Below are 27,090 nucleotides of genomic sequence, written 5' to 3' on the forward strand. Positions count from 1 at the left end.
AGATGAAGAAGGAGGCAGTACTAATTAATATAATTTTTAAATTTAAGAAACTAAAGGCTGAACAGTTTCTTTTCTTTCTTTCTATTCTTATTTTCAAATATTTTGGATATTCCGAGCGAAAATGGGGCTACCTATTACTAATAATCTAATGCAACCTTTCTTGTATTTATTGATAATTTATTTTGGACCAGAAATTCCGTGCTCATGGCTGTTCGTGGACCAGAAATTCCGTGCTCATGGCTGTTCGTGGACCAGAAATTCCGTGCTCATGGCTGTTCGTGAACCAGAAATTCCGTGCTCATGGCTGTTCGTGGGCCAGAAATTCCGTGTTCATGGCTGTTAGTGGACCAGAAATTCCGTGCTCGTGGCATAACTAGTGGGCCAGAAATTCCGTGTTCATGGCTGTTCGTGGGCCAGAAATTCCGTGTTCATGGCTGTTCGTGGGCCAGAAATTCTGTGGTCGTGGGCATGAGCACGGAATTTCTGGCCCACTAGTCATGCCATGAGCACGGAATTTCTGGCCCACTAGTCATGCCATGAACACGGAATTTCTGGCCCACTAGTCATGCCATGAACACGGAATTTCTGGCCCACTAGTCATGCCATGAGCACGGAATTTCTGGCCCACTATTTATCCCACGAGTACCGAAGTTCTGGCCCACATGGACCAGAAACTCCGTGCTCGTGGCATGACTATAGTGGGCCAGAAATTCTGTGCTCTTGGCATGACGAGTGGGCCAGAAATTCTGTGGTCGTTGGCCCGCGGTGGTCCTAGTGGCACAGAGAAATGCGACCATATACAGTAACCGCAGAATTTCTAATCCCACGCAGCATTCTTACCTAATTGTTAAATGATAACTATTTTATACATTTTTTGTCGGAATGATATTCATTCAAGAGGAAATGCAGTAATTTCTATATTAAAATGACACTATAAACAGATTTTACTGAACGTGCGGTCGAATTGTTTTGTTTTTTCATAAAAACATAGACCCTTGAAGACGATATTGTGTTCCTTTTGCCTTATTCATGCAAGAAGATAAACGTTGTAGCTAGAATTAGGAAATATGATGGCAGGTAGCATGATGATTCGATACCCTTTGCTAAATTTAGTGTAAAAAGAAGTTAAAAAATAAAATTAAAAATCATGCAGTTGAAATCAATAGATTTGTTGATTGCTTGTTTTTTGTCATTCTCCAACAGAAACCAGGCTATATCTTTGCATTTATTGCACTTCGAGCTTCTTTTTAATAGTTTCAACAGTACGGCTGTCTTTGGTTCCAAAAATTTCTAGATTCCGGCGGAATCTTGAGGTTTTTTTAAAGATTAAGTCGCATATTTAGCGGAAAATGCTAAATGAGAATAATTCAAAATATTTAAGAATGTGTTGTATGCATCCCGCCTCAGCAAATCCTTGTTACGCACCTGACAGCTACCCTGCCCGCAAGACCATTTTTAAGGAATGTATGTCGCGGTGTTTTTGCAAGCGTTTTTATTTTTTGTTTTACCGTAACTTGTGAATCCTGGCAAAGATGACTTGAAATGCATGAAAAAAGTAGTAAGAACACGTCACTCTGAAGCTGACAAAATAACTGTAGTGCTCAAACTCTACAGAGCCGTTTTACAACTATATAGAAAAAGGCCATTGTTCATCAGTTATATATCCGTAACTTATTTTCACACTTACACTTTATTATTCCCTTCTAAAACCTCATCAGAGAAATATCAATCCAATGACTCGCCCAAGCTTTCCCCATGCTCCGGTAGAGCAACGGGAAGTGTGAGAAAATCTTCGATTGATGCCACTTTCTTTAATGGATAAAAATCAAATCATAGTATCAGCAACAAAATTTTCATCTGACTGCGCATACCGAGTGACAACAACGCATCCATTTCAAAACCTGTACCTGAAGCCACACTTTAGACATCTGCGGTTGGTGATGATTGATTCCTTTAGACGAGATTCACCTGGTAGCTGGAAGTGGAAAATAAGCATTTTGTTTTCATGGGTCATCGACACACAGTACTATGCCCTTACTGGGAGTGTCTTAGGAAAACGCCACAAAGGCCATAACAGGAGGAGACTGTTATTATGCACACTGGATTTCCAAGTTACAGTACATAATCGCCAATCGCCCCAGCAGCACATGGTAACTCATATTTATTTGCTTATACAGACTACAAAACAAAAGGAAAAAGAGGCGATTACATAACTGGCTAACCGGTCTGTTTTCTATTCTTTTTCTGTGTAATACCTGGGCAAACAAATGCTCCTGTAGAACTGCAAAACACTCTTGAGAGTCATGTTGCATTCCTGCAGCAAACATCCCGCTATGCTTTCGAAGGAATTCCTGAAAGTGAAAAAAAGTCGCTATAAATCCCGCAATTAAACATAGTAATCCAGGATACGATGGATATGCATTTCCAATATAGCCTGTTTTGTCCATTTTCTTGAGAAAGGAAGCTAATATACCACTGACGTTTGGGACTTGACCTCTCACTTACAAGAACACTCTCAGGTCGGACTGGACATGTATTTGAGCCAACGTCCCTTAACTCCCTCATTGTCTCCGCAACATTTTGAACATCGCAGTTAAGAGCGATAGAGGGCGATAGAGGGTAGAATGGTGACTTCATCATCCGAACTTGTTCTGGCCCTCGTTTCCTTCTCGGTTTTCTGTTGGTTGCAGCAGCTTTCTGTGAAAATAACATAAGGTAGTGAGCAGTGTGCTGACGTTTATAGGTCAAGTTGACCGATTGCGCGGGCACTCGCGCTCTTGGGCTATAATTCCTGTATGGCACCCGTACGATATTCCCCTATTACACAGCGTTAAAAAAGTTCTTCTCCTCTTCAACATTTTCTTTGAGTTTTTGCAAAAAAAATTGAGCTTAGATGCTGGAATATCGTGGTGAAATATATTAGTAACGCAGAGTCTTCTCAAACTAGAAATTTCGCTTTATATTGTAGAGGGATATACGGGTGTCTTCATGCCCTTCTTACAAGGTAATACGGCTTTGGTTTGTACCATAGAAGTTATTTGACATAATTACCAATAAGTTTATCTATCACTGAATCTCTAGCTAACATCTGTAGTGTCGCGTTACACGTGTTGCCAAGGTTTTTAAGTCCGAGCACAAGTCCAAGATTACTGAAAAAGAAGAAATTAGGTACGATAGATGTCTTGTTCATGTAAAATATAGGTTCGCTGAAAGCTCGACAATAGTCTGTTACCGTCTGAATGCCAATCCTGCAATCCTCTTGTTTGCCTTTGGACTTTTCTTCGGGGGCATTCGTGGCCTAGTTTGAAAAGAATAGTCGATAGCCCAAATGACCTTTAAGACGTTATTATGAACCAATACAAAAAAAGATCAACTCCGCAATAATAGCATAATAAGGATATCCCACCCCACGTTAATTGTATGTTTAGAAGCAGTTGCCTTTCTTTTTTTGTGGATTGTTTTCTTTTTTTGGCAGCGACCTCCCTATTTGGTGAAAAACCAGCTCTCTTGATTTTCCTACTGTATTTCCTACTTTTAAGTATGCGAGAACCGGCGATATACTCTGCCCACAGGCGCGTTCCCAGGAATGGCGGAGGGATGCGCAGTCATAAGGATGATATGGAAAAAGCATAATATTTGAAGATTCCTTAAAAAGAAATGACCCACTTTTTGGCCTCCAAGGAGAAGAGGGGTGCACGCGCACCCTGTGCACCCCCCTGTTTACGCGCCTGGCCCAATAAAAATAAAACAATAAGCAAAAAAGATGGAAAATGCGCGAGCATACAAGAGCACGTCTTGCGAAAACCAATCTTTCAGGAACTCTTTGAGGCCCCTTTTTCATCCCAATAAATAACGAAAGCACGTCATTAAAGTGACAGACAAAATAGCCCAAACCAACCTTTAACTGCCTGTTGCCTTTTTATCAGCTAGTGAAGGAGGAAACTCTTGCTTTGGAGGTTGCTGGTAACGCCCGTGCTTGTTTGTGTTTGTTGACCTTTGACGTTTCATCCACTTTTCCTCAAATAGAGCGTGGTCGTCGTTGTCGGTCTCTTCATTCTTTGGTCTATGAACGCAAAAGGTACTATTTTTTTAAATTAACACATGTATGGTATACTTGGAGCGTTACTATGCTTTTCCTTAAGTGTGTTATAGTTAGAGGTGCTCAAACTATATTTTCGATTTCCATTTCATATGGTTTCCCCACTAGTGTGTTCTCTTGTAACAAGTATGTAGAATACGTATGTTTACCTGTACTCTCGTTCAAAGACCGCAAAATCCTTTTTGTTTGTCCACGCTTCATCTGCAATTTGTATAAAATAGTAATATCGCCATATCCCACAGAAACAGAAACTATATTTTGGGGTTCTAAGATTTTAGGATTACAGGCAATTACCTCTGTCTGCTTGCCATCTTGCTTCCTAAGAAAGCTTTCCAGAAACATTCTTTGCCTCCCTTTCATGTTGGAATGCTGCTTTCTAGCAAAAACGTCTGGGCGGAAATGCTTTTGTCTGTAGAAGTCGTCAACTTTAACAAGTTTGAACCAATTTTCTGCAGTTGCATTTGTCAGCCGGGTAATCATCTTAGAATAAGAAAAAACAATACAAAGATTATATCTTAAAATGTTCCATAACAGATAAAGTAATACGGGTGGTCACACCATTTCGTGTTAACAAAATAATTGACAAAGACCTACTCCTAGCCTGTAATCATTAGTGCAAAGGCGAGCATACGTAAGACCAACCTCACAGCCTTCTTCCCCATCTTCTTTTCGGGAGATTTCCTGGCCTTAAATATATAAAAAAACATAAAAAAAACAATATTAAAGAAGGTAAATGATCATCAATTTTCTTTGTTTCTAGGGTTCGGTTAAAACATTTATCCAGAGTTCTTTCTAAAATCAATGATAAGTTGTAGTCGTCCCCTATCAACAAAATGCTCGTTGCCTCCTGAAAGCTAAACATATTTTTTTAGCTTGAAAAAGTTTTGAAGCCATTTTAGGGCACATACAGCGGTCACCTATCCTTATATTGTGGACTGTGCATTAAGTTGCGGTTATGCATTGTATATTCTGAAAGCCTTTCATAGCCAAGTACGAATTCGCAATGACGTCCTTCACTTTCGGTTTCAATCACTTACCTTCTAAATTCAAGAGAATTCCAGACCATAAGGGGAAGGTAGGGAGACGAAACTTCTTTTCGTCTTGGTTGTTGGTGTTATCGTGCCCTGTCGACTCTATCAATTTTTCAAAGTGTTCTTTAAACGGGCTAGCAGATGAAGCTTCAGTGCACAGTTCGTAGAAAAACGAATCTTCCACTGTGATGAGGCGGGACGTCGAAGATCACTAGACTCCATGCACTTTTGTTATATGCACGATATACGCATCGGCGTGCTCAAGCGTCAAAGCATTCACCAGCAACGCAAACGTATGCATGGCGAAGGGGAATTGTGCTCCATTACACCTGCTTATAAAATTGCCCAGTTAGACATTCACACGATTAAAAAAAAACCAACAACTAGAATACACACAACGCGTGTGTTTAGGTTTGTTCGCATTACATTGTATGAACATTGTTATTGATCTTCAACCTGCAGGGGCGTAGCCAGGATTTGTAATAGGAGAGGGGCCAAAAGACATATAAGGGCCTATAAGAAGGTCCTTATAAGGCATTTTCTCCTGTATTTTGAATACTGCCCCATACGTTTACTGTATTTGCCTGCTAGAAGGGGGAGAAGGGAAGGCCCCTTGGGCCATCCTCCTGGCTACGCCCCTGACCTGGCTTCCTCTAACTGATTCGCTTTCGGGCAAAAAACGCATGAAAAATGCATGTTTGAGGTCATATAGCAATTCGTTGTAATGTCCCTTCTTATAGAGAGCTTAATCTTATAGCGATGGCTTTGTTGTGAAATATGCAAAGAAATTGCATATAGAGACCCTGTGCAAAAACTGCAGACTTAACAATTACACTTACCTCTTTTTGCATTGCAAGGAAATGTGTGCATCACATGACTTGAACAAGTATGTGGGTTGACCATATTACTGTCTCGCTTTAAGCACGACTTGGTAGCCATGCACCATGCCCTCTCCAGAAATTCGCTGAAGCATTCACCGTTAAATTCCTTCAAGGTTGCCAACACAAAGGGCCAGCTGAAGTCGCTTTCCATTCGAAGAGGCTTGGAGACTGACCTATATCCAAATATCTTAGCTTCACAGTGCCTGAACTGGGCTAAGAAATTTGCCAGGCTTGTCATGGTGTGGCTATTAGTCACCATTTCAGCCACTGCCAGTGGTGCTTACTCCCCCATGTGGACTTGCAAGAACGAGGGCGTAATAGTAAAGGGTTTTTTTACTTTGGCTTGCCATCTTAACAATGGAACCAGTGGCATCCCAATGAGCAGTTACTTGTGGTGATAAGTCGTGCCAAAGACGCCTCGTTCCATAACATGATGGTGAACGGCTCTGCATGGATTTGTTGTACATATCCAAATAACTTTCTCTTTTTGAAATGCTCGGGACCAACTTTCGTTGCTGCTGCCTCATCCTGCGATGCGATGTCTCGTTTTATGAGAACAAGGCTTTGGATGAGGTCAGCACTCAGCTCCTCCTCTTTTAGCCTCGCTCGATATGCGGCGGAGGACGGCTTTCGACCCTACCTGGTCTCGATTTCCCGAAAGGAAGGCGTCAGAGGTCATTGATGCCAGGGACTGGTGGTACACTGTTAGTTTCAGGGAGTTATTTTTACTCCACTCAGAGAGTAAAAACTACTCTTTGCGATGGAGTACTTTTAAAGGAGTAATTTGAACTCCTTTATTGGAGTAAAAACTACTCCACTGAGGAGTATTTTTTTGTTTACTCCCTTAACGGAGTAAGTTTTACTCTGCTGAGAATTAGTATCGAATGTTTCTTAGAAAAAGAGTGATTTTCACTCTTGTTGGTCAAATAATGGAGTAAAAAGTACTCTTTTCTGGGGGGTAATTTTAGCAGAGTAAAAGCTACTCCAACTATCTGAAGTGAAAAGAGTTATTTTTACTCCAGATGGTCAAGAAATGGAGTAAAAAAGTACTCCTTTGAGGGGGTAGGTTTTGAAGAGTAAAAACTACTCCAGCCATCTCGTGTTGAAAGAGTAGTTTTTACTCCAGCTGTATCTTTTTAGAGCAGTAACAAACCACACCAAATATATAAAATAAAGCGAGTTGTTTTTTACTCTGAATTAGCTGGATTAAAGAAGGAAAACGATAGTCTTTATTATATAAGACAACAGATAAAAATAATAATTTATCGTATTTATTGTTGAGACAAAAAAACTCTACCCTGTGCCTAGGAGTTTCCTAAGATTTCCTAAGTTCGATCAAAACAACAAAATATGATAAAAATTCATAGGATTTCCTAGTATAAGCAGTAGACCAGAAAATCGGAATAATTTGGATAAGAAAATCTTAGGAAGATTTGAAGCATTCTACAATTTAGGCACTCTTAGGAAATTCTTAGGAAATCCTAAAAGAACATTTTCAATACAATAACAGGCCTCACCATACTTGCATATATTGTCAGCTATACTACAACAATAGGAAATGTAATCAAAGGCAGGCATTGGACTCGAACATGAGTTTTATGTGGTGTACTTTCAGAATTCGCTCAGAATAATTAGTACTGCATTTAAAAGAAAGATAGGTAGGGTGATAATTGTATAAAATTCTTAGATCCGATTTGAACATTATAAAATCATATATATTGTTTCTAATAGAAATGCTACTTGAGATTATAAAAAAAAGAAGTCCCGCTTTGCAGATAGAAGGCGGCTCACTAGGGCCCGTAAAAGCTAAATGTACCGGGCGTCCTTTGCTTTAGTGGCCGAGAGGGGCTTGGGCCCAAGGCGCAAAATCATAACGGTCGAACGAAAGCCTCCAAACGTATAGCCGTTTATTCCCGTCTTTTCTACGCGTAATTCACATTTTTTAAGGATTTGATGGCAGAAAATGGATTGAAGTAAAAGGTTAGTGTGTAATGGGCTTTATAATGTGATAGGTTCAATAGTAAATGTGATTTGTGCGACCAACTTCAGCATCAAATCATCGTTCGTGAGCGGATTTCTCGAACTAGACTGATATGTTTTGTGATTCTTTGTTATCTTCCAAAGCAATACTACCTTCTTATGTGTTTCTCTTATTATCTTCGCAGGACATTATGATAGAGATAGTAAAATGTGCTCGAGTTGCAAAGCCAGAAAAGAAAGAAGTTGGAGGTATAAGGAATGTATAAGGAACTGTACTTACATCTAAAGCGCCTATGCTTTATAAACTGTTACTTGAAGCACAAAATTTGAATAACTTAGCTTAGTAAAAACCTAGTAATCAGTCTTGCACCTAAAATTTGTCCAGATATTTATTTTGAATATCTTATGTTACTGTAGTTGGTTTTTGTCCGTATATTCTGATCACAGTAAACCCTGCATGTAGAACCTAGTTATCTTTTCAAGCTAGCCTACCAGGTCCAAATTTAAATGGTGCATATAGAGGCATTAGGCTTCTAGCTTCTTTTCTGAATATACAAAGATGGAGGAGGAGGCAGTTCTTTTGGAAAACCGTAATAACGCCAAAAAGGGTAATGTTCAAAAGCTGTTAAAGTTGTTATAGAAAAATAATATTGTGTATGTTTGTTTCAGCTTTGTTATGTTGGAACACTTGTTAGTAATTTTGTCCTGGATACCTTATGTCAAATGACTATTATTTTTCAAACATTTTTTCAACTTATATTTTTGTTATTTTTTAAACTGAATTGTTTAATTAAATGATTTGTCAAATTCATAATAACGTCTTTTCCTTGGTGTTTCTAAATTACTCTAATTTCTCCAGTATTAACCCCTGAAGTAAAAGTTTGGAGGGGGAGGAGGATTTTAGCTGTTGGGCCTTCTCTTGACGCTTTTCTTTTTTCATAAACCTCGCACACGGTATTGACAGTCCGTGGTTTACTGTGAAAGTGCTGTATTGCACGTCAATCACTCTTTCCTCTACGTTTTCCATTGATATTTGCAATTCCAATGAAACACCACATTCTTTCCTCCTGCAGCTGGCCTTTCCTCGGAAGAATGGCGCACTGTGCTTACGGGATCTCTTTGACTTAATTCTGTTGTAAGTAAATTTTAGCGAACAGTAGTTGTTGGATACTTTAAGATGGTCACTAAAAATGTCAGTCCAAGGTCCCGTGAACTGACTGTAGCCATGCTTTGTTTCTTGAGGCTGTATTTTTTCCCATTCCTCTTCGGATAGCTGAAATTGAGCAGTTTTGGATGCCAGGGTTCCTTCAAATATCTTGCTCTTTGGGATATCACAAGCTCCCAATGCAGACAGCGTCTCGGTTGATAGCCTACCGACGTCTTTTTCCTTTGAAATTATATAATAATGTCATTTGTAGGCATTGTTGTCATATCAGTAATAATATCAATTGTCACTATGATGATGATAAGGATGATGATAGCTGTGTAAGGGATTGTGGTGATAATGATGATATTGGTTATAGTGATAATGAGGCTGGTAATAATAATGGTGATGATAACTACCTTATCAACTTCCTTGGATGGTCTCTGTCGGACTCCTGGTAATCCCTCATCCTGCAGATATTAAACACGCAGTAATTATCATGTATGTCGCAGTAATCACAAATGTTGTGAGCGAGTGAGTGAGTGAGTAAGAAGGGATTTTTTTTCTCCCCCCCCCCCCCCCCAACCCTCATCCCCTTCCCTTGCCGGCCTTGTTTAGGAGGGGGGACTGCTGAAGTTTAAATAACATTTCATATATAATTGCGATCTTCTTACTTCATAAGAGCTGGTAGTTGAGATTGATGAGTACCACTTCTTATCGGCGTTTTCTCCGCACATCTAAATAAAAATAAATAAAGCGAGTGAATGAGTGTGTGAGTGAGAAAGAAGGGATTTTTGTTCTCCCAATCCCCCAACCCTCATCCCCCTCCCTTGCCTGCCTTGTTTAGAAGGGGGGACTGCTGAAGTTTAAATAACATTTCATATATAATTGCGATCTTCTTACTTCAGAAGAGCTGGAAGTTGGAATTGATGAGTACCACTTCTTATCGTCGTCTTCTCCGCACATCTAAAGAAAAATAAAAATAAATAAAGCGAGTGAGTGAGAAGGGATTTTTCTCCACCCCCTCCCCCCCCCCCCCCCTCCCCCCCGTCCCCTCTACCACATCCCCCTCCGCCGGCCTTGTTTACGCTGACCTCAACGCCCCTGGGTTCTCAAGGATGGTTAAAAAGAGCGGACGAAAGTTTGTTTTTAATATAGGGGAAACACGATTTGATGAAACGCTATAGTTTCTTATAGGTTCTTGTTCGTATATGGTAAATCTTGTTCGTATATGGTAAAATTTTGTCAAAGTCCTTAAATAAAGTTCAATAACGTACTAATGAATATGCCTTACCTTGGATTTTATCGGCACCATAATAACAGATTCCCTTCCTGTGCCTGAAACGTTGGCCGGCCGATGGGTTGTAACGAGTGAGTCAATTCTAAGGGGCGGAGGCGGCGAGGAAATGTCGATTGACGGAGTCATCAAATCAATATCAGACTCTGCAATGGTATCAGAGTCTGAGTAGTCTGATTTGTCGAGGGAGATCTCCAGAAACTCCAAATCAGATGAATTTCCCGAAGACGAGGTATTGGGGCTGTAAACGTTTGGGTAGTCCCTTTGGATTGGCAGTATCCTTCTCCAACCACCTCCTTGTTTCATTACATACTCAGGAATGAGCCACGGTAGAGCGAGCTCGGACCCTTTCCATCTACTCTCTCCGATGGAACATACAATAGAGTTCCTACACTGCATGGTCAGTGTCATAGGCTCTGAAATAATGGTTAATCAAAATCAAATTTCTGTAAGATTATTATAGAGATGGGATTGATCTGTGACGCGACTATTCGCTAGTACATTTTCTATAGCTTTCGAACAATTTTATGTCACTAATAAATATAATGAGAGCTAAAAACAAAATTGCGGGTGGGGGGAGCACAATACAGAAACATTAAGAAAACTATGAGGGGGTACAGTCCCTACTGGTCATTTCCTTAAATTTTGTGAAAATATTGAAAGGGGGGGGGCACCCCCTGCTACGGCCCTGTGAGCTCACTATTTTCAACAAGATAAATTCTCTTAAACTAATTCCCCATTTAATGCAATACCATATTATAGTTTTTTAAAAGACAAACATTTTAAGAGTATCGTAAAATGAGCACGAAAGCATTATAGCATTATTTCCAATGTGTGTATGCTAGTGTGCTTCTAAAGTTCACATTATTTCCTTATTTGAATAATTCGTAAAAACAAAAACGGAGTTTTTACATTCCATTTCCTTTTTCAAGAAATGTTAGGAAACCCAAACAAGCCGTAACATGAGTAGAAAAATTTTGAAGGGGACACGGTTAAAGGGACATTATTTGGGGGACAACCATGCCCTTCTAGTCATTCGGCCTTATAATTCGCGTCGTTAAAGCTAATTCCATTTCCTTATTCGAGAAATTCGTTCGATTCCTATAATTAAAACGAAAATCGGTCGTAAAAACGAAATCGGTCGTTATAAAATACCATCTCCTTATTCAAAAGATGTTGAAAAAAAACACGCTAACAATCTTCTTTTTACTCCATTCCTTTTTCGGTAAAAAAAGTAGTAAAAACGAAATCAGGCGTTATGTAATGCCATTTCCTTTTTCAAGAGATGTTGAAAAAACACTGACAATCTTCTTTTTGAGTTTATTCCTTATTCGGAAAAGTAAGTTAAAAAGAAGTTCGGGAGTTATGAAATACCATTTCCTTTTTCGAGAACTCTTTCGAAAGGCGTCGTTTAAGCGAAATCAGGCGTTATGAAATTCCATTTCCTTTATTGAGAAATGATGAGCAAACACTGACAATCCAGTTTTTAGTCTATTCCTTATTGGGATAGGTAGTTGTTGCGTTAGGTTCCCGTGAGGATTTCGCCACAAACCGTATAACAATCCAACGATGTGTAAAGATATATTTATTCGATCTAGAATGAATGAAAGTTATTTGATTTACATTGATTGCATGGAATCAAAGCTTATTTACAGTTATTCAAACTCACAAATTAACTTACCTCTGTGGCGTATCCGATCGTGTTTTCTGATTCTCAAAGTCCTGGTTAGCTGTAGGTTTTGTAATCGTACTGGTTAGCTGTATTTCAGAGTTCCGATCTCGGTTACTGTTGATCTGACTGATTTACAATGGATTATAATCACGTGGTTGAAATCGATATTAACGAAACTGTCACTTGTCACTTATGTAATAGATTTATGCCGAAACAGTAGTTAAAACGAAATCAGGCGTTATGAAATACCATTTCCTTATTCGAGAAATGTTTAGAAAAAACTAAAGAACCCTCTCTTTAGTCTATTCCTTATTCGGATAAGTAGTAAAACGAAATAGGACGTTGGGAGATTCCATTTACTTATTCGAGAAATGTTTAGAAAGTACTAAAGAACCCTCTCTTTAGTCTATTCCTTATTCGGATAATTAGGTAAAACGAAATCAGGCGTTATGAAATACCATTTCCTTTTTCGAGAAATGTTTAGAAAATACTAAAGAACCCTCTCTTTAGTCTATTCCTCATTCGGATAAGTCGTAAAACGAAATCGGACGTTGGGAGATTCCATTTATTTATTCGAGTAATGTTTAGGAAACATTAACGACCCTCTTTTTAGTCTATTCCTTAATCGGATAAGTAGTTAAAACGAGATAGGGAGTTATGAAATACCATTTCCTTTTTCGAGAACTCTTTCGAAAGGAGTCGTTAAAGCGAAATCGGGCGTTACGAAATTTCATTTCCTTTATTGAGAAATGATGAGCAAACACTGACAATCCTCTTCATAGTCTATTCCTTATTCGGATAAAGTCGTAAAACGAAATCGGACGTTGGGAGATTCCATTTCCTTATTCGCGAAAACTAACTTGAATAAGGAACAGTTCCCTATTCGTGTCACTGCACTAATCTATTTGTTTTGACAGAGCCATATCTAGTAGCCAAGGTGTTAATTGACAACAAGCACTATCTGTCAAATTGTGGTTTTGTTAGCAAGGTCAAATTCACACGACATACGTACGTAGTCAAGTAAAGCGCGAATATAATCCTCTAAACAAATTGTGAGAAAATACTAACAATCCTCTTTAAAGTAGATTCCTTATTCGAATAGTTATTTAAAAAGAAATCAGGCGTTATCAAAATACCATTTTCTTTTTCGAGAAATGTTTAGAAAATACTAAAGAACCCTCTCTTTAGTCTATTGCTTATTCGGATAAGTAGGTAAAACGAAATCAGGCGTTATGAAATACCATTTCCTTATTCGAGAAATGTTTAGAAAATATAAAAAAAAACCTCTTTTTAGTCTATTCCTTATTTGGATAAGTAGTTAAAACTAGATCGGGAGTTATGGAATACCATTTCCTTTTTCGAGAACTCTTTCGAAAGGAGTAGTTAAAGCGAAATCAGGAGTTATGAAATTTAATTTCCTTTATTGAGAAATGAGGAGCAAACACTGACAATCCTCTTCATAGTTTATTCCTTATTCGGATAAGTAGTTAAAACGAAATCAGGCGTTATGAAATACCATTTCCTTATTCGAGAAATGTTTAGAAAACACAAACGACCCTCTTTTTTGTCTATTCCTTATTCGGATAAGTAGTTAAAACGAGATAGGGAGTTATGAAATACCATTTCCTTTTGCGAGAACTCTTTAGAAAGGAGAATTTTAAGAGAAATCGGGAGTTATGAAATTTCCTTTCCTTTATTGAGAAATGATAAGCAAACACTGACAATCCTCTTCATAGTCTATTCCTTATTCGGATAAGTCGTAAAACGAAATGGGACGTTTGGAGATTCCATTTCCTTATTCGCGAAAACTAACTTGAATAAGGAACAGTTCCCTTTTCGTGTCACTGCACTAATCTATTTGTTTTGTCAGAGCCATATCTAGTAGCCAAGGTGTTAATTGACAACAAGCACTATCTGTCAAATTGTGGTTTTGTTAGCAAGTTCAAATTCCTTCTACACGCGTAGGTAGTCAAGTAAAGCGTGAACATTTCTCCTCTAAATATATTAATGCGTTTGGAAATAAAGCCCAAGATACAAATACATTTATTAGATGAGAGGTAGATTTCCTCTCTTTTGCTAGATTCATTTGTGAAAGCGATTGCACGCATTGCGTAATTTGACCTTTTGTAGCAGATAGAGTCTCATGTTCACAGCTTTGTTAGCAGCAAAGCACGTTAAAGCATCGACGAAAATGCTGTTGGACTTGTTCTGAATAAACTGTTATGCCTAAATACTGTTTAAACTCGAATTAAAAGGTATCATGTAAGTACCCCCCCGGATTTGAATAAGGAACTGAGCGAATAAGAAAACAGACGAAAAAGGAACTGCGAATAAGGGACCAACTTCACTCTGGTCTACACACAGCCTTTGTAGATCAACTAACTTTTACTCAACGTACTCTAAAACTCCGATTTAACATAAGTAAATAAAGTTTACTTGAAACAGAAGAAAATAATACGGTAGCTGTTATTTTCTTTAAATTCTTACCAGATTTGATGTTTCTGCTGAAGTTCATGTCTCGTCAAGTCAGGCATCAAATGAGTGAAAAATTGATATGTTTCCCATCGTGCCCTGCGTAGCCGTGTCTACCCTCCTCTGGCGTCTAAGCTAAAAAGCCCATTGTATTTTAAACCAATACAAAAATGTATATTTTCAGCTTTATCCACAGGCTTCCCACCTGCGTCAGTAAAGGATTTCTAAGGACGTACGAATTCACGCAAATAAACATCTATGAGTATATATCTTCGACATCTAATTTATGAAATAAAGCTGAGGTATTCAGAATTAAGGTTCAAGCCTTGTATCATTAACATACTGTAATAATAAGCTAATAAAAGACAAACTTATATCGCTCTAAACTAGTAAAATTGAGCTTCTAGGGAAGAAAAACCACCACAGACGGATAAATTTCCATCCCAACTAAGTTTATTTCATGAATTAGAGGTCGAAGATACACTCATAGATGTTTATTTGCGTGAATTCGTACGTCCTTACAAATCCTTCACTGGCGCGGGTGGGAAGCCTGTGTTTAAATATATTATCATAATGCTATGGTTTAGTAAAAATTTTTTTACGATATCAGCAAGCTTCTACAAGACTTAAAAGAGTATGAATGTTACGTTTTCGTATTTTGTTTGCTAAAATGATGGCGTTTACGTGATCCAACCTAAAGCTATTTAACAAAATATTACAATTGCATATGATATCGCCCTCTTATACTTTCTAACGTCATTGCTTTTCTTTGCTTTTAAGATTACGCCGTTTCTTCTCAGGAATGACGTTCCTGTTATACCCAGTGCAACGATCACGTAGTGATCTTGAATGATGGCTTTGAGGCGATTCATGGCCGCCGGCTATTTGATTGGATGTGCGCACGGTGCAGGGCCTATCGTCCTAGCAACATGGATCAACGTAATGCTTTGGGTAATGACCCGTATCCACCCGTATGAGCAAAAGCTCATGGTGAATGGATTCGCCTCCCTGCTCCCCGAAAAAGCCCGAAGGAAATTTCCAGCGTGTCATGAATTCCACGGCGTGGTGCTCCAGCAAGGGGTTGGGTTTTGCGGTATTGCGACATTTGCCCTTTTTTGTACGAGATTGCGGTAAAAGAGCAGAAAACATACTGTGATGCGGTATTTCTTCGACCTCTAACTTATGAAATAAAGCTGAGGTATTCAGAATTAAGGTTCAAGCCTTGTATCATTAACATACTGTAATAATAAGCTAATAAAAGACAAACTTATATCGCTCTAAACTAGTAAAATTGAGCTTCTAGGGAAGAAAAACCACCACAGACGGATAAATTTCCATCCCAACTAAGTTTATTTCATGAATTAGAGGTCGAAGATACACTCATAGATGTTTATTTGCCACTGGACGAAAAAACGGATTTACACAACTTTGCCTATCGCGCAAATATGATGTAAATATCAGGCACTATATTTGGTGCCTGATTTGCTTTGGTAGTAAACGTGTATACAAATTTTATATTTGCATGTTGTGCAAACACTTTTCAAAGATCAACTTTGATTAATTTGCTTGGATGTTAAATTTGTATGTAAATTTCATGTTTGTATTTTGTGCAAATAACATTTCAAAGATCAACTTTGACTGATTTGCTTGGATGGTAAATTTTTATGTAAATTTCATGTTTTTATTTTGTGCAAATACAGTTCAAAGATCAACTTTGAATAATTTGCTTGGGTTGTAAATTTGTATGTAAATTTCATGTTTGTATTTTGTGCAAATACAGTTCAAAGATCAAATTTAGATTTGCATGGATTTACACTCACTAGATTATCTTTACTTATATCTGCAAGGTGTGTTTTAATATCACTTAGTGTTTGACGGTGACAGTCGTGTGCGACAAATTGTTTTGTTGTCGCTTTTAGTAGGCCAAACATCTAAAATCATCATCAAGATACTAGTGAAAATCGTCGAGTTTTTTTGTGTGTGTTTCTTATACGCGGGTTTGATGGAAAAAAGGCGAGAGCGACCAGATGGCGGTGTAATATATAGGTTATTGAACGGCTGGGAGGTCCGGCCTTGGTCAGCATTTCCCAGACCTCTGTCACAGTTTTTCTCTATTCGGACCGACCTCAAGTCGGTAAATAACTTATTTATTTTACCCTTAAAACATTGTTCGAAAATCCCGCAGTCAAGATATATTAGTATCTTGCGTAACAGTCACGTGGTTTCTCTGTATGTCGCTTACATACAGTAAAACCACGTGACACTTGTATTCCACTCACAAGATGGCGTCCTCCATGAAGCTGGAGTCCGAATATTAGAGCAGAGAAAGCTGAATTGTAAGCATTGGCCATGTAATCTTACTACCACCGTTTTTTATCTTAATTATATAGACATACACAGAAACCAGACAAAATCGCTTCAAATGATTCATCAGAATTCATCATTCGGGGTCCCGAATGTAGTTTCCTATATTATAATTTTACCGTTTGTGTATATAAGCTTATTACCTAGCAAAACACTGGTGTCTATATTATAAATAATTATGAGATATAGGTTTAGACACTACAATCAATTGCTTTTATGTTATGCTACAGTTATTATTTAATTATCCATCTTAATTGTGATAATTTGATGTCATACTCAGGCTAAAACACAGATGGAAGGCTTGGAAAATTCAAAGTCATGGAAGACAAAGTGTGATGATGTCTTTAAACTTCTCAAGTATAAATACCACACTATAAACAAAGTAGAAGCAGGTAAAATAGTTAAGATGGCCTTTCCCTTTGTAAAAAGACAATCATGTCGACAAAAGGATGGTTGTTCCGAAACCTTTTACTACAGCCATTTTCTAGTTGTATGTTTTCTTGCCAAGCGGCTGCGGCTGACATTTCGGGAACCCCACCCCAGCACCCCGGGGTCTTGAATATTCCATGGAGTAGAGTAGACATTTTGAAGCTGGACGAATGGACTCATAATGACTCATAGCTTATATGTAGCAGAGAGATTTTTCATGTTGATTATATGAGAGTATTGATTTCTCACATTCTAATCACCTTACAGTGATTATACCCTTTAAAGCATTAGGTGTGCGTATTGGTCATTCAAAATCCCTACAAAGAAGTTTCAAGTTGTAATGATAGAACATTTTGTTTTAGGCTAATGTTAGGCAGGTCTATAAAGAGCTCAGCCATGACGACGAAGATGGAACTGATCAGCATATGACCTGGGATTTCAGCAAAACGTAAGTGTATCTGATCACTTGGCACAGGCATCCTGACACCCTAGAAATTAGAAGGGCTAAACAAAACAAAACCTGATCAGTCTCTAAAGCTCTTTGGCCAAATAATTGACTAAATATGTTTTAATAATTGTAATAATAATTTAACGATTGTTCAAGTTCCGGTTCAAATAAATATATAGTACAATAAAAAATAAATCTTGTTATTGTTTATTTTAGTTATGATGATGACTTCAACAAAGAAGTTGGTCGTGGCATATTTGCGGGAGTGCGCAGTACGGATAGCAAGTCATCGTCAACTGCCATAAAAGGTTTGTTTGTGTGACGGAGAGTTGTCTCTGTGTGCCAGGTCCACAGTGAGTATGACCGTTCATCTCAGCACACAACCTTTTTCAAAAGCTTATTCTGGACCCTGGATATTGTTAAGAAACCAAACTGTTTAGATTTAAGGCAAAATCGTCTGCTTCCTCACAGGTCCTTCGCTACTAACCTTGACTCATGACCAGAGGCACACATCCACCATACACCTATACGTATACCCATGATGAAACCCATTTAATCAATGATCCATTATACTCCCCACCAGTTCAAATTAGTACTGCAACCACCCCTATGGAAAAATCCTGCATCTGCCCCTGATGACAAATTCCCTTTTTTTTTTTGCAGCTGCAATGCATGTCCATTTCAGAACTTAAAAGAGGGGGCATGTCACAAAAGCAAATGACAGTTATGATGCCACCTTAAACAGGCCGAGAAAGCGCAGCCGGCTTAACACAGTGAGTATGACTAAAACTAATGACTCGTAATTTTAGCAGAGTAAAAGCTACTCCAACTATCTGAAGTGAACAGAGTTATTTTTACTCCAGATGGTCAAGAAATGGAGTAAAAAAGTACTCCTTTGAGGGGGTAGGTTTTGAAGAGTAAAAACTACTCCAGCCATCTCGTGTTGAAAGAGTAGTTTTTACTCCAGCTGTATCTTTTTAGAGCAGTAACAAACCACACCAAATATATAAAATAAAGCGAGTTGTTTTTTTACTCTGAATTAGCTGGATTTAAGAAGGAAAACGATAGTCTTTATTATATAAGACAACAGATAAAAATAATAATTTATCGTATCTATTGTTGAGACAAAAAAACTCTACCCTGTGCCTAGGAGTTTCCTAAGATTTCCTAAGTTCGATCAAAACAACAAAATATGATTAAACTTCCTAAAAATTCCTAGGATTTCCTAGTATAAGCAGTAGACCAGAAAATCGGAATAATTTGGATAAGAACATCTTAGGAAGAAGATTTGAAGCATTCTACAATTTAGGAACTCTTAGGAAATTCTTAGGAAATCCTAAAAGAACATTTTCAATACAATGACAGGCCTCACCATACTTGCATATATTGTCAGCTATACTACAACAACAATAGGAAATGTAATCAAAGACAGGCATTGGACTCGAACATGAGTTTTATGTGGTGTACTTTCAGAATTCGCTCAGAATAATTAGTACTGCATTGAAAAGATAGATAGGTAGGGTGATAATTGTATAAAATTCTTAGATCCGATTTGAACATTATAAAATCATGTTTTGCAGATAGAAGGCGGCTCAACAGGGCCCGTAAAAGCAAAATGCACCGGGCGTCCCTCGCTTTAGTGGCCGAGAGGGGCTTGGACCCAAGGCGCAAAATCATAACGGTCGAATGAAAGCCATTATCACAGCCTCCAAACGGATAGCCGTTTATTCCCGTCTTTTCTACGCGTAATAAACATTTTTTAAGGATTTGATGGCAGAAAATGGATTGAAGTAAAAGGTTAGTGTGTAAAAGGCTTTATAATGTGATAGGTTCAATAGTAAATGTGATTTGTGCGACCAACTTCAGCATCAAATCATCGTTCGTGAGCGGATTTCTCGAACTAGACTGATATGTTTTGTGATTCTTTGTTATCTTCCAAAGCAATACTACCTTCTTATGTGTTTCTCTTATTATCTTCGCAGGACATTATGATAGAGATAGTAAAATGTGCTCGAGTTGCAAAGCCAGAAAAGAAAGAAGTTTGAGGTATAAGGAATGTATCAATGCGTAAATCGCAAGAAACGAATAAAAACTTCGTAAACTTAAGTTATTCACTAATCACTGTACTTACATCTAAAGCGCCTATGCTTTATAAACTGTTACTTGAAGCACAAAATTGAATAACTTAGCTTAGTAAAAACCTGGTAATCAGTCTTGCACCTAAAATTTGTCCAGATATTTATTTTGAATATCTTATGTTACTGTAGTTGGTTTTTGTCCGTATATTCTGATCACAGTAAACCCTGCATATGAAGAACCTAGTTATCTTTTCAAGCTAGCCTACCAGGTTCAAATTTAAATGGTGCATATAGAGGCATTAGGCTTCTAGGTTCTTTTCTGAATATACAAAGATGGAGGAGGAGGCAGTTCTTTTGGAAAACCGTAATGACGCCAAAAAGGGTAATGTTCAAAAGCTGTTAAAGTTGTTATAGAAAATTAATATTGTGTATGTTTGTTTCAGATTGTTATGTTGGAACACTTGTTAGTAATTTTGTCCTGGATACCTTATGTCAAATGACTATTATTTTTCAAACATTTTTTTCAACTTATATTTTTGTTATTTTTTAAACTGAATTGTTTAATTAAATGATTTGTCAAATTCATAATAACGTCTTTTCCTTGGTGTTTCTAAATTACTCTAATTTCTCCAGTATTAACCCCCGAAGTATGTGGAGTTTAAACAGCCATTTTGTAAAAAACAGGGTGGAGGGGGTTGAAATCATCCCTTTAGTTACCCAATTAGTAGGGGGAAATAAAATAGGGAGTAAAAATTGACTCCCATTTTGAGGGTGAATTGTACTCTTTTAATGGAGTAACAACAAGCAACCTAGTAAATTACTCCACTTAGCTACCCCCTAAAGTGGGTAAAATTTACTCCCCTGAGAGAGTAGGAAAAAAAGGAGTAAAAAATAACTCCATTTTGAGGGTAAATTGTACTCCTTTAATGGAGTAATAGCAAGCAACCTAGTAAATCACTCCCTTTAGTTACTCCCCTACAGGGGTAAAATCTACTCCCTTGAGAGAGTAGAAAAAAGGGAGTAAAAAATTTCTCCAAAAAGGGAGTCATTTTGTACCTCGGTTTTTTACTCCCTTTTTGGAGTTAAAACTACTCTCTGAAACTAACAGTGTAAAGTTTGGAGGGGGAGGAGGATTTTAGCTGTTGGGCCCTCTCTTGACGCTTTTCTTTTTTCATAAACCTCGCACACGGTATTGACAGTCCGTGGTTTACTGTGAAAGTGCTGTATTGCACGTCAATCACTCTTTCCTCTACGTTTTCCATTGATATTTGCAATTCCAATGAAACACCACATTCTTTCCTCCTGCAGCTGGCCTTTCCTCGGAAGAATGGCGCACTGTGCTTACGGGATCTCTTTGACTTAATTCTGTTGTAAGTAAATTTTAGCGAACAGTAGTTGTTGGATACTTTAAGATGGTCACTAAAAATGTCAGTCCAAGGTCCCGTGAACTGACTGTAGCCATGCTTTGTTTCTTGAGGCTGTATTTTTTCCCATTCCTCTTCGGATAGCTGAAATTGAGCAGTTTTGGATGCCAGGGTTCCTTCAAACATCCTGCTCTTTGGGATATCACAAGCTCCCAATGCAGACAGCGTCTCGGTTGATAGCCTACCGACGTCTTTTTCCTTTGAAATTATATAATAATGTCATTTGTAGGCATTGTTGTCATATCAGTAATAATATCAATTGTCACTATGATGATGATAATGACGATGATAGCTGTGTAAGGGATTGTGGTGATAATGATGATATTGGTTATAGTGATAATGAGGCTGGTAATAATAATGGTGATGATAACTACCTTATCAACTTCCTTGGATGGTCTCTGTCGGACTCCTGGTAATCCCTCATCCTGCAGATATTAAACACGCAGTAATTATCATGTATGTCACAGTAATCACAAATGTTGTGAGCGAGTGAGTGAGTGAGTAAGAAGGGATTTTTTTTCTCCCCCCCCCCCCCCCAACCCTCATCCCCTTCCCTTGCCGGCCTTGTTTAGGGGGACTGCTGAAGTTTAAATAACATTTCATATATAATTGCGATCTTCTTACTTCATAAGAGCTGGTAGTTGAGATTGATGAGTACCACTTCTTATCGGCGTTTTCTCCGCACATCTAAATAAAAATAAATAAAGCGAGTAAATGAGTGTGTGAGTAGTGAGTGAGAAAGAAGGGATTTTTCTTCTCCCAATCCCCCAACCCTCATCCCCCTCCCTTGCCGGCCTTGTTTAGAAGGGGGGACTGCTGAAGTTTAAATAACATTTCATATATAATTGCGATCTTCTTACTTCAGAAGAGCTGGAAGCTGGAATTGATGAGTACCACTTCTTATCGTCGTCTTCTCCGCACATCTAAAGAAAAATAAAAATAAATAAAGCGAGTGAGTGAGTGAGAAGGGATTTTTCTCCACCCCCTCCCCCCCCCCCCCCCTCCACCCCCTCCCCTCTACCACATCCCCCTCCGCCGGCCTTGTTTACGCTGACCTCAACGCCCCTGGGTTCTCAAGGATGGTTAAAAAGAGCGAACGAAAGTTTGTTTTTAATATAGGGGAAACAAGATTTGATGAAACGCTATAGTTTCTTATAGGTTCTTGTTCGTATATGGTAAATCTTGTTCGTATATGGTAAAATTTTGTCAAAGTCCTTAAATAAAGTTCAATAACGTACTAATGAATATGCCTTACCTTGGATTTTATCGGCACCATAATAACAGATTCCCTCCCTGTGCCTGAAACGTTGGCCGGCCGATGGGTTGTAACGAGTGGGTCAATTCTAAGGGGCGGAGGCGGCGAGGAAATGTCGATTGACGGAGTCATCAAATCAATATCAGACTCTGCAATGGTATCAGAGTCTGAATAGTCTGATTTGTCGAGGGAGATCTCCAGAAACTCCAAATCAGATGAATTTCCCGAAGACGAGGTATTGGGGCTGTAAACTTTTGGGTAGTCCCTTTTAATTGGCAGTATCCTTCTCCAACCACCTCCTTGTTTCATTACATACTCAGGAATGAGCCACGGTAGAGCGAGCTCGGACCCTTTCCATCTACTCTCTCCGATGGAACATACAATAGAGTTCCTACACTGCATGGTCAGTGTCATAGGTTCTGAAATAAAGGTTAATCAAAATCAAATTTCTGTAAGATTATTATAGAGATGGGATTGATCTGTGACGCGACTATTCGCTAGTAGATTTTCTATAGCTTTCGAACAATTTTATGTCACTAATAAATATAATGAGAGCTAAAAACAAAATTGCGGGTGGGGGGAGAACAATACAGAAACATTAAGAAAACTATGGGGGGGTACAGTCCCTACTGGTCATTTCCTTAAATTTTGTGAAAATATTGAAAGGGGGGGGGGGGGGAAACCCCCTGCTACGGCCCTGTGAGCTCACTATTTTCAACAAGATAACTAATTCCCCATTAAATGCAATACTATATTATAGTTTTTAAAAGACAAACATTTTAAGAGTATCGTAAAATGAGCACGAAAGCATTATAGCATTATTTCCAATGTGTGTATGCTAGTGTGCTTCTAAAGTTCACATTATTTCCTTATTTGAATAATTCGCAAAAACAAAAACGGAGTTTTTACATTCCATTTCCTTTTTCAAGAAATGTTAGGAAACCCAAACAAGCCGTAACATGAGTAGAAAATTTTGAAGGGGACACGGTTAAAGGGACATTATTGTGGGGACAACCATGCCCTTCTAGTCATTCGGCCTTATAATTCGCGTCGTTAAAGCTAATTCCATTTCCTTATTCGAGAAATTCGTTCGATTCCTATAATTCGTAAAAGCCAAATCGGTCGTTATAAAATACCATCTCCTTATTCAAAAGATGTTGAAAAAAAAAACACGCTAACAATCTTCTTTTTACTCCATTCCTTTTTCGGTAAAAAAGTAGTAAAAACGAAATCAGGCGTTATGTAATGCCATTTCCTTTTTCAAGAGATGTTGAAAAAACACTGACAATCTTCTTTTTGAGTTTATTCCTTATTCGGATAAGTAAGTTTAAAAGAAGATCGGGAGTTATGAAATACCATTTCCTTTTTCGAGAACTCTTTTGAAAGGCGTCGTTTAAGCGAAATCAGGCGTTATGAAATTCCATTTCCTTTATTGAGAAATGATGAGCAAACACTGACAATCCAGTTTTTAGTCTATTCCTTATTGGGATAGGTAGTTGTTGCGTTAGGTTCTCGTGAGGATTTCGCCACAAACCGTATAACAATCCAACGATGTGTAAAGATATATTTATTCGATCTAGAATGAATGAAAGTTATTTGATTTACATTGATTGCATGGAATCAAAGCTTATTTACAGTTATTGAAACTCACAAATTAACTTACCTCTGTGGCGTATCCGATCGTGTTTTCTGATTCTCAAAGTCCTGGTTAGCTGTAGGTTTTGTAATCGTACTGGTTAGCTGTATTTCAGAGTTCCGATCTCGGTTATTGTTGATCTGACTGATTTACAATGGATTATAATCACGTGGTTGAAATCGATATTAACGAAACTGTCACTTGTCACTTATGTAATAGATTTATGCCGAAACAGTAGTTAAAACGAAATCAGGCGTTATTAAATACCATTTCCTTATACGAGAAATGTTTAGAAAGTACTAAAGAACCCTCTTTTTAGTCTATTGCTTATTCGGATAAGTAGGTAAAACGAAATCAGGCGTTATGAAATACAATTTCCTTATTCGAGAAATGTTTAGAAAATACTAAAGAACCCTCTCTTTAGTCTATTCCTTATTCGGATAAGTCGTAAAACGAAATCGGACGTTGGGAGATTCCATTTACTTATTCGAAAAATGTTTAGAAAACTCAAACGACCCTCTTTTTAGTCTATTCCTTTTTAGTCTATTCGGATAAGTAGTTAAAACGAGATCGGGAGTTATGAAATACCATTTCCTTTTTCGAGAACTCTTTCGAAAGGAGTAGTTAAAGAGAAATCGGGAGTTATGAAATTTTATTTCCTTTATTGAGAAATGATGAGCAAACACTGACAATCCTCTTCATAGTCTAATCCTTATTCGGATAAAGTCGTAAAACGAAATGGGACGTTTGGAGATTCCATTTCCTTATTCGCGAAAACTAACTTGAATAAGGAACAGTTCCCTATTCGTGTCACTGCACTAATCTATTTGTTTTGTCAGAGCCATATCTAGTAGCCAAGGTGTTAATTGACAACAAGCACTATCTGTCAAATTGTGGTTTTGTTAGCAAGTTCAAATTCCTTCTACACGCGTAGGTAGTCAAGTAAAGCGTGAACATTTCTCCTCTAAATATATTAATGCGTTTGGAAATAAAGCCCAAGATACAAATACATTTATTAGATGAGGGGTAGATTTCCTCTCTTTTGCTAGATTCATTTGTGAAAGCGATTGCACGCATTGCGTAATTTGACCTTTTGTAGCAGATAGAGTCTCATGTTCACAGCTTTGTTAGCAGCAAAGCACGTTAAAGCATCGACGAAAATGCTGTTGGACTTGTTCTGAATAAACTGTTATGCCTAAATACTGTTTAAACTCGAATTAAAAGGTATCATGTAAGTACCCCCCCGGATTTGAATAAGGAACTGAGCGAATAAGAAAACAGACGAAAAAGGAACTGCGAATAAGGAACCAACTTCACTCTGGTCTACACACAGCCTTTGTAGATCAACTAACTTTTACTCAACGTACTCTAAAACTCCGATTTAACATAAGTAAATAAAGTTTACTTGAAACAGAAGAAAATAATACGGTAGCTGTTATTTTCTTTAAATTCTTACCAGATTTGATGTTTCTGCTGAAGCTCATGTCTCGTCAAGTCAGGCATCAAATGAGTGAAAATTGATATGTTTCCCATCGTGCCCTGCGTAGCCGTGTCCAACCTCCTCTGGCGTCTAAGCTAGAAAGCCCATTGTATTTTAAACCAATACAAAAATGTATATTTTAAGCTTTATCCACAGGCTTCCCACCTGCGTCAGTAAAGGATTTCTAAGGACGTACGAATTCACGCAAATAAACATCTATGAGTATATATCTTCGACATCTAATTTATGAAATAAAGCTGAGGTATTCAGAATTAAGGTTCAAGCCTTGTATCATTAACATACTGTAATAATAAGCTAATAAAAGGCAAACTTATATCGCTCTAAACTAGTAAAATTGAGCTTCTAGGGAAGAAAAACCACCACAGACGAATTTACATCCCAACTAAGTTTATTTCATAAATAAGAGGTCGAAGATATACTCATAGATGTTTATTTGCGTGAATTCGTACGTCCTTACAAATCCTTCACTGGCGCGGTTTAATAAAAAAAAACTTTACGATATCAGCAAGCTTCTACAAGACTTAAAAGAGTGTGAATGTTATGTTTTCGTATTTTGTTTGCTAAAATGATGGCGTTTACGTGATCCAACCTAAAGCTATTTAACAAAATGTTACAATTGCATATGATATCGCCCTCTTATACTATCTAACGTCATTGCTTTTCTTTGCTTTTAAGATTACGCCGTTTCTTCTCAGGAATGTGAAAAAAATCTTTAACATCAATTCTAACTTTAGTAAATGTTGCCACTATTCTACCCTAACATGTACACACACCTGCAATGCAATATTGACATGGTTTCCCACGAAGCTGTTGCTGTACGTGGTTTGCTTGCCACATAATGTTGATCTCTTGGAGCTACCGCCCCATGGCTTGGGGGGATCTTGGCGGTTGTGACCAACGGTGAAGTTAGCCTCCTATTCGCGAATTAAAGAAAATTGGCTTAAACTTTTGTTTAATGTGGACGATTCACCTTAAATTTTCAGGATGTACCAAGAATCGCTTTCCTCGCAATGTAAGAGGGTTATTATGCATGACGTCATCAATCACGTGACCGTGGGAAAACCATAACCAGTCCAGTTATCCCATCTACCCAACCCTAGCGCGAGTCGCGTTATCCTATCTACCCAACCCGTAGCTGACCATAACGAGTCCAGTTATCCCATCTACCAAACCCGTGGCGCACCATGACGAAGTCCAGTTATCCCATCTACCGAACCCGTAGCGCACTATAAGGAGTCCAGTTATCCCATCTACCGAACCTGTAGCGCACCGTGACTAGTCCAGTTATCCCATCTACCGAATCCGTAGCGCACTATAAGGAGTTCAGTTATCCCATCTACCGAACCCAAAGCGCAACATAACGAGTCCAGTTATCCCAT

General features: G+C 38.2%; 3 protein-coding genes, 3 long non-coding RNA genes and 1 pseudogene across 13 annotated transcripts; 2 read left to right on the top strand and 5 right to left on the bottom strand.

Moving 5' to 3' along the window:
• Nucleotides 1-877: 877 nt before the first annotated feature.
• Nucleotides 878-3,325, bottom strand: LOC5507265. Its single transcript, XM_032375807.2, has 6 exons — nucleotides 3,233-3,325; nucleotides 3,052-3,149; nucleotides 2,506-2,697; nucleotides 2,256-2,351; nucleotides 1,908-1,975; nucleotides 878-1,809 (listed from the first exon to the last, which is right to left on the bottom strand). The coding sequence occupies exons 3-6, from the start codon at nucleotides 2,638-2,640 to the stop codon at nucleotides 1,704-1,706; spliced, it is 405 nt and encodes a 134-aa protein (XP_032231698.2). The 5' UTR covers nucleotides 2,641-2,697; nucleotides 3,052-3,149; nucleotides 3,233-3,325; the 3' UTR covers nucleotides 878-1,703.
• Nucleotides 3,326-4,252: 927 nt separating this feature from the next.
• LOC125561964 lies at nucleotides 4,253-4,794 on the bottom strand. The gene is made up of 3 exons (XR_007307672.1): nucleotides 4,742-4,794; nucleotides 4,394-4,579; nucleotides 4,253-4,300 (listed from the first exon to the last, which is right to left on the bottom strand). It is a non-coding gene; the product is annotated as an uncharacterized LOC125561964 (long non-coding RNA).
• A 730-nt stretch (nucleotides 4,795-5,524) lies between these two features.
• On the bottom strand, nucleotides 5,525-7,107 carry LOC125561816 (annotated as a pseudogene).
• A 348-nt stretch (nucleotides 7,108-7,455) lies between these two features.
• On the top strand, nucleotides 7,456-20,308 carry LOC116606247. 4 transcript variants are annotated; one of them, XR_007307608.1, is made up of 8 exons: nucleotides 7,467-7,991; nucleotides 8,177-8,240; nucleotides 17,221-17,332; nucleotides 17,732-17,817; nucleotides 18,034-18,125; nucleotides 18,481-18,590; nucleotides 19,398-19,614; nucleotides 19,800-20,308. It is a non-coding gene; the product is annotated as an uncharacterized LOC116606247 (long non-coding RNA). The 4 variants fall into 4 exon arrangements; XR_007307607.1 differs by having other exon boundaries at nucleotides 7,458-7,991; nucleotides 18,481-19,614; XR_007307609.1 differs by lacking the exon at nucleotides 17,732-17,817 and having other exon boundaries at nucleotides 7,456-7,991; nucleotides 18,481-19,614.
• On the bottom strand, nucleotides 8,767-14,871 carry LOC116606246. Of its 2 annotated transcripts, XM_048726744.1 has the most exons (6): nucleotides 14,592-14,871; nucleotides 10,430-10,848; nucleotides 10,039-10,101; nucleotides 9,810-9,872; nucleotides 9,555-9,605; nucleotides 8,767-9,378 (listed from the first exon to the last, which is right to left on the bottom strand). In XM_048726744.1, the coding sequence occupies exons 1-6, from the start codon at nucleotides 14,617-14,619 to the stop codon at nucleotides 8,833-8,835; spliced, it is 1,170 nt and encodes a 389-aa protein (XP_048582701.1). In that variant the 5' UTR covers nucleotides 14,620-14,871; the 3' UTR covers nucleotides 8,767-8,832. The 2 variants fall into 2 exon arrangements, with proteins under 2 accessions (XP_048582701.1, XP_048582702.1); XM_048726745.1 differs by lacking the exon at nucleotides 9,810-9,872 and having other exon boundaries at nucleotides 14,592-14,866.
• LOC116614621 lies at nucleotides 10,556-16,538 on the top strand. Its single transcript, XR_007307611.1, has 2 exons — nucleotides 10,556-10,664; nucleotides 15,357-16,538. It is a non-coding gene; the product is annotated as an uncharacterized LOC116614621 (long non-coding RNA).
• Nucleotides 20,309-20,909: 601 nt separating the features above from the next.
• LOC125556674 lies at nucleotides 20,910-25,750 on the bottom strand. Of its 4 annotated transcripts, XM_048726748.1 has the most exons (7): nucleotides 25,667-25,711; nucleotides 24,238-24,286; nucleotides 22,575-22,993; nucleotides 22,180-22,242; nucleotides 21,944-22,006; nucleotides 21,694-21,744; nucleotides 20,910-21,517 (listed from the first exon to the last, which is right to left on the bottom strand). In XM_048726748.1, exons 3-7 carry the CDS (start codon nucleotides 22,986-22,988, stop codon nucleotides 20,984-20,986), a joined length of 1,125 nt encoding a protein of 374 aa, XP_048582705.1. In that variant the 5' UTR covers nucleotides 22,989-22,993; nucleotides 24,238-24,286; nucleotides 25,667-25,711; the 3' UTR covers nucleotides 20,910-20,983. The 4 variants fall into 4 exon arrangements, with proteins under 4 accessions (XP_048582705.1, XP_048582703.1, XP_048582704.1 ...); XM_048726746.1 differs by lacking the exon at nucleotides 24,238-24,286 and having other exon boundaries at nucleotides 25,667-25,750; XM_048726747.1 differs by lacking the exon at nucleotides 25,667-25,711 and having other exon boundaries at nucleotides 24,238-24,459.
• Nucleotides 25,751-27,090: the final 1,340 nt, after the last annotated feature.

This window comes from Nematostella vectensis, chromosome 4 (assembly GCF_932526225.1).
Source record: "Nematostella vectensis chromosome 4, jaNemVect1.1, whole genome shotgun sequence".
Taxonomy (NCBI): Eukaryota; Metazoa; Cnidaria; class Anthozoa; order Actiniaria; family Edwardsiidae; genus Nematostella; species Nematostella vectensis.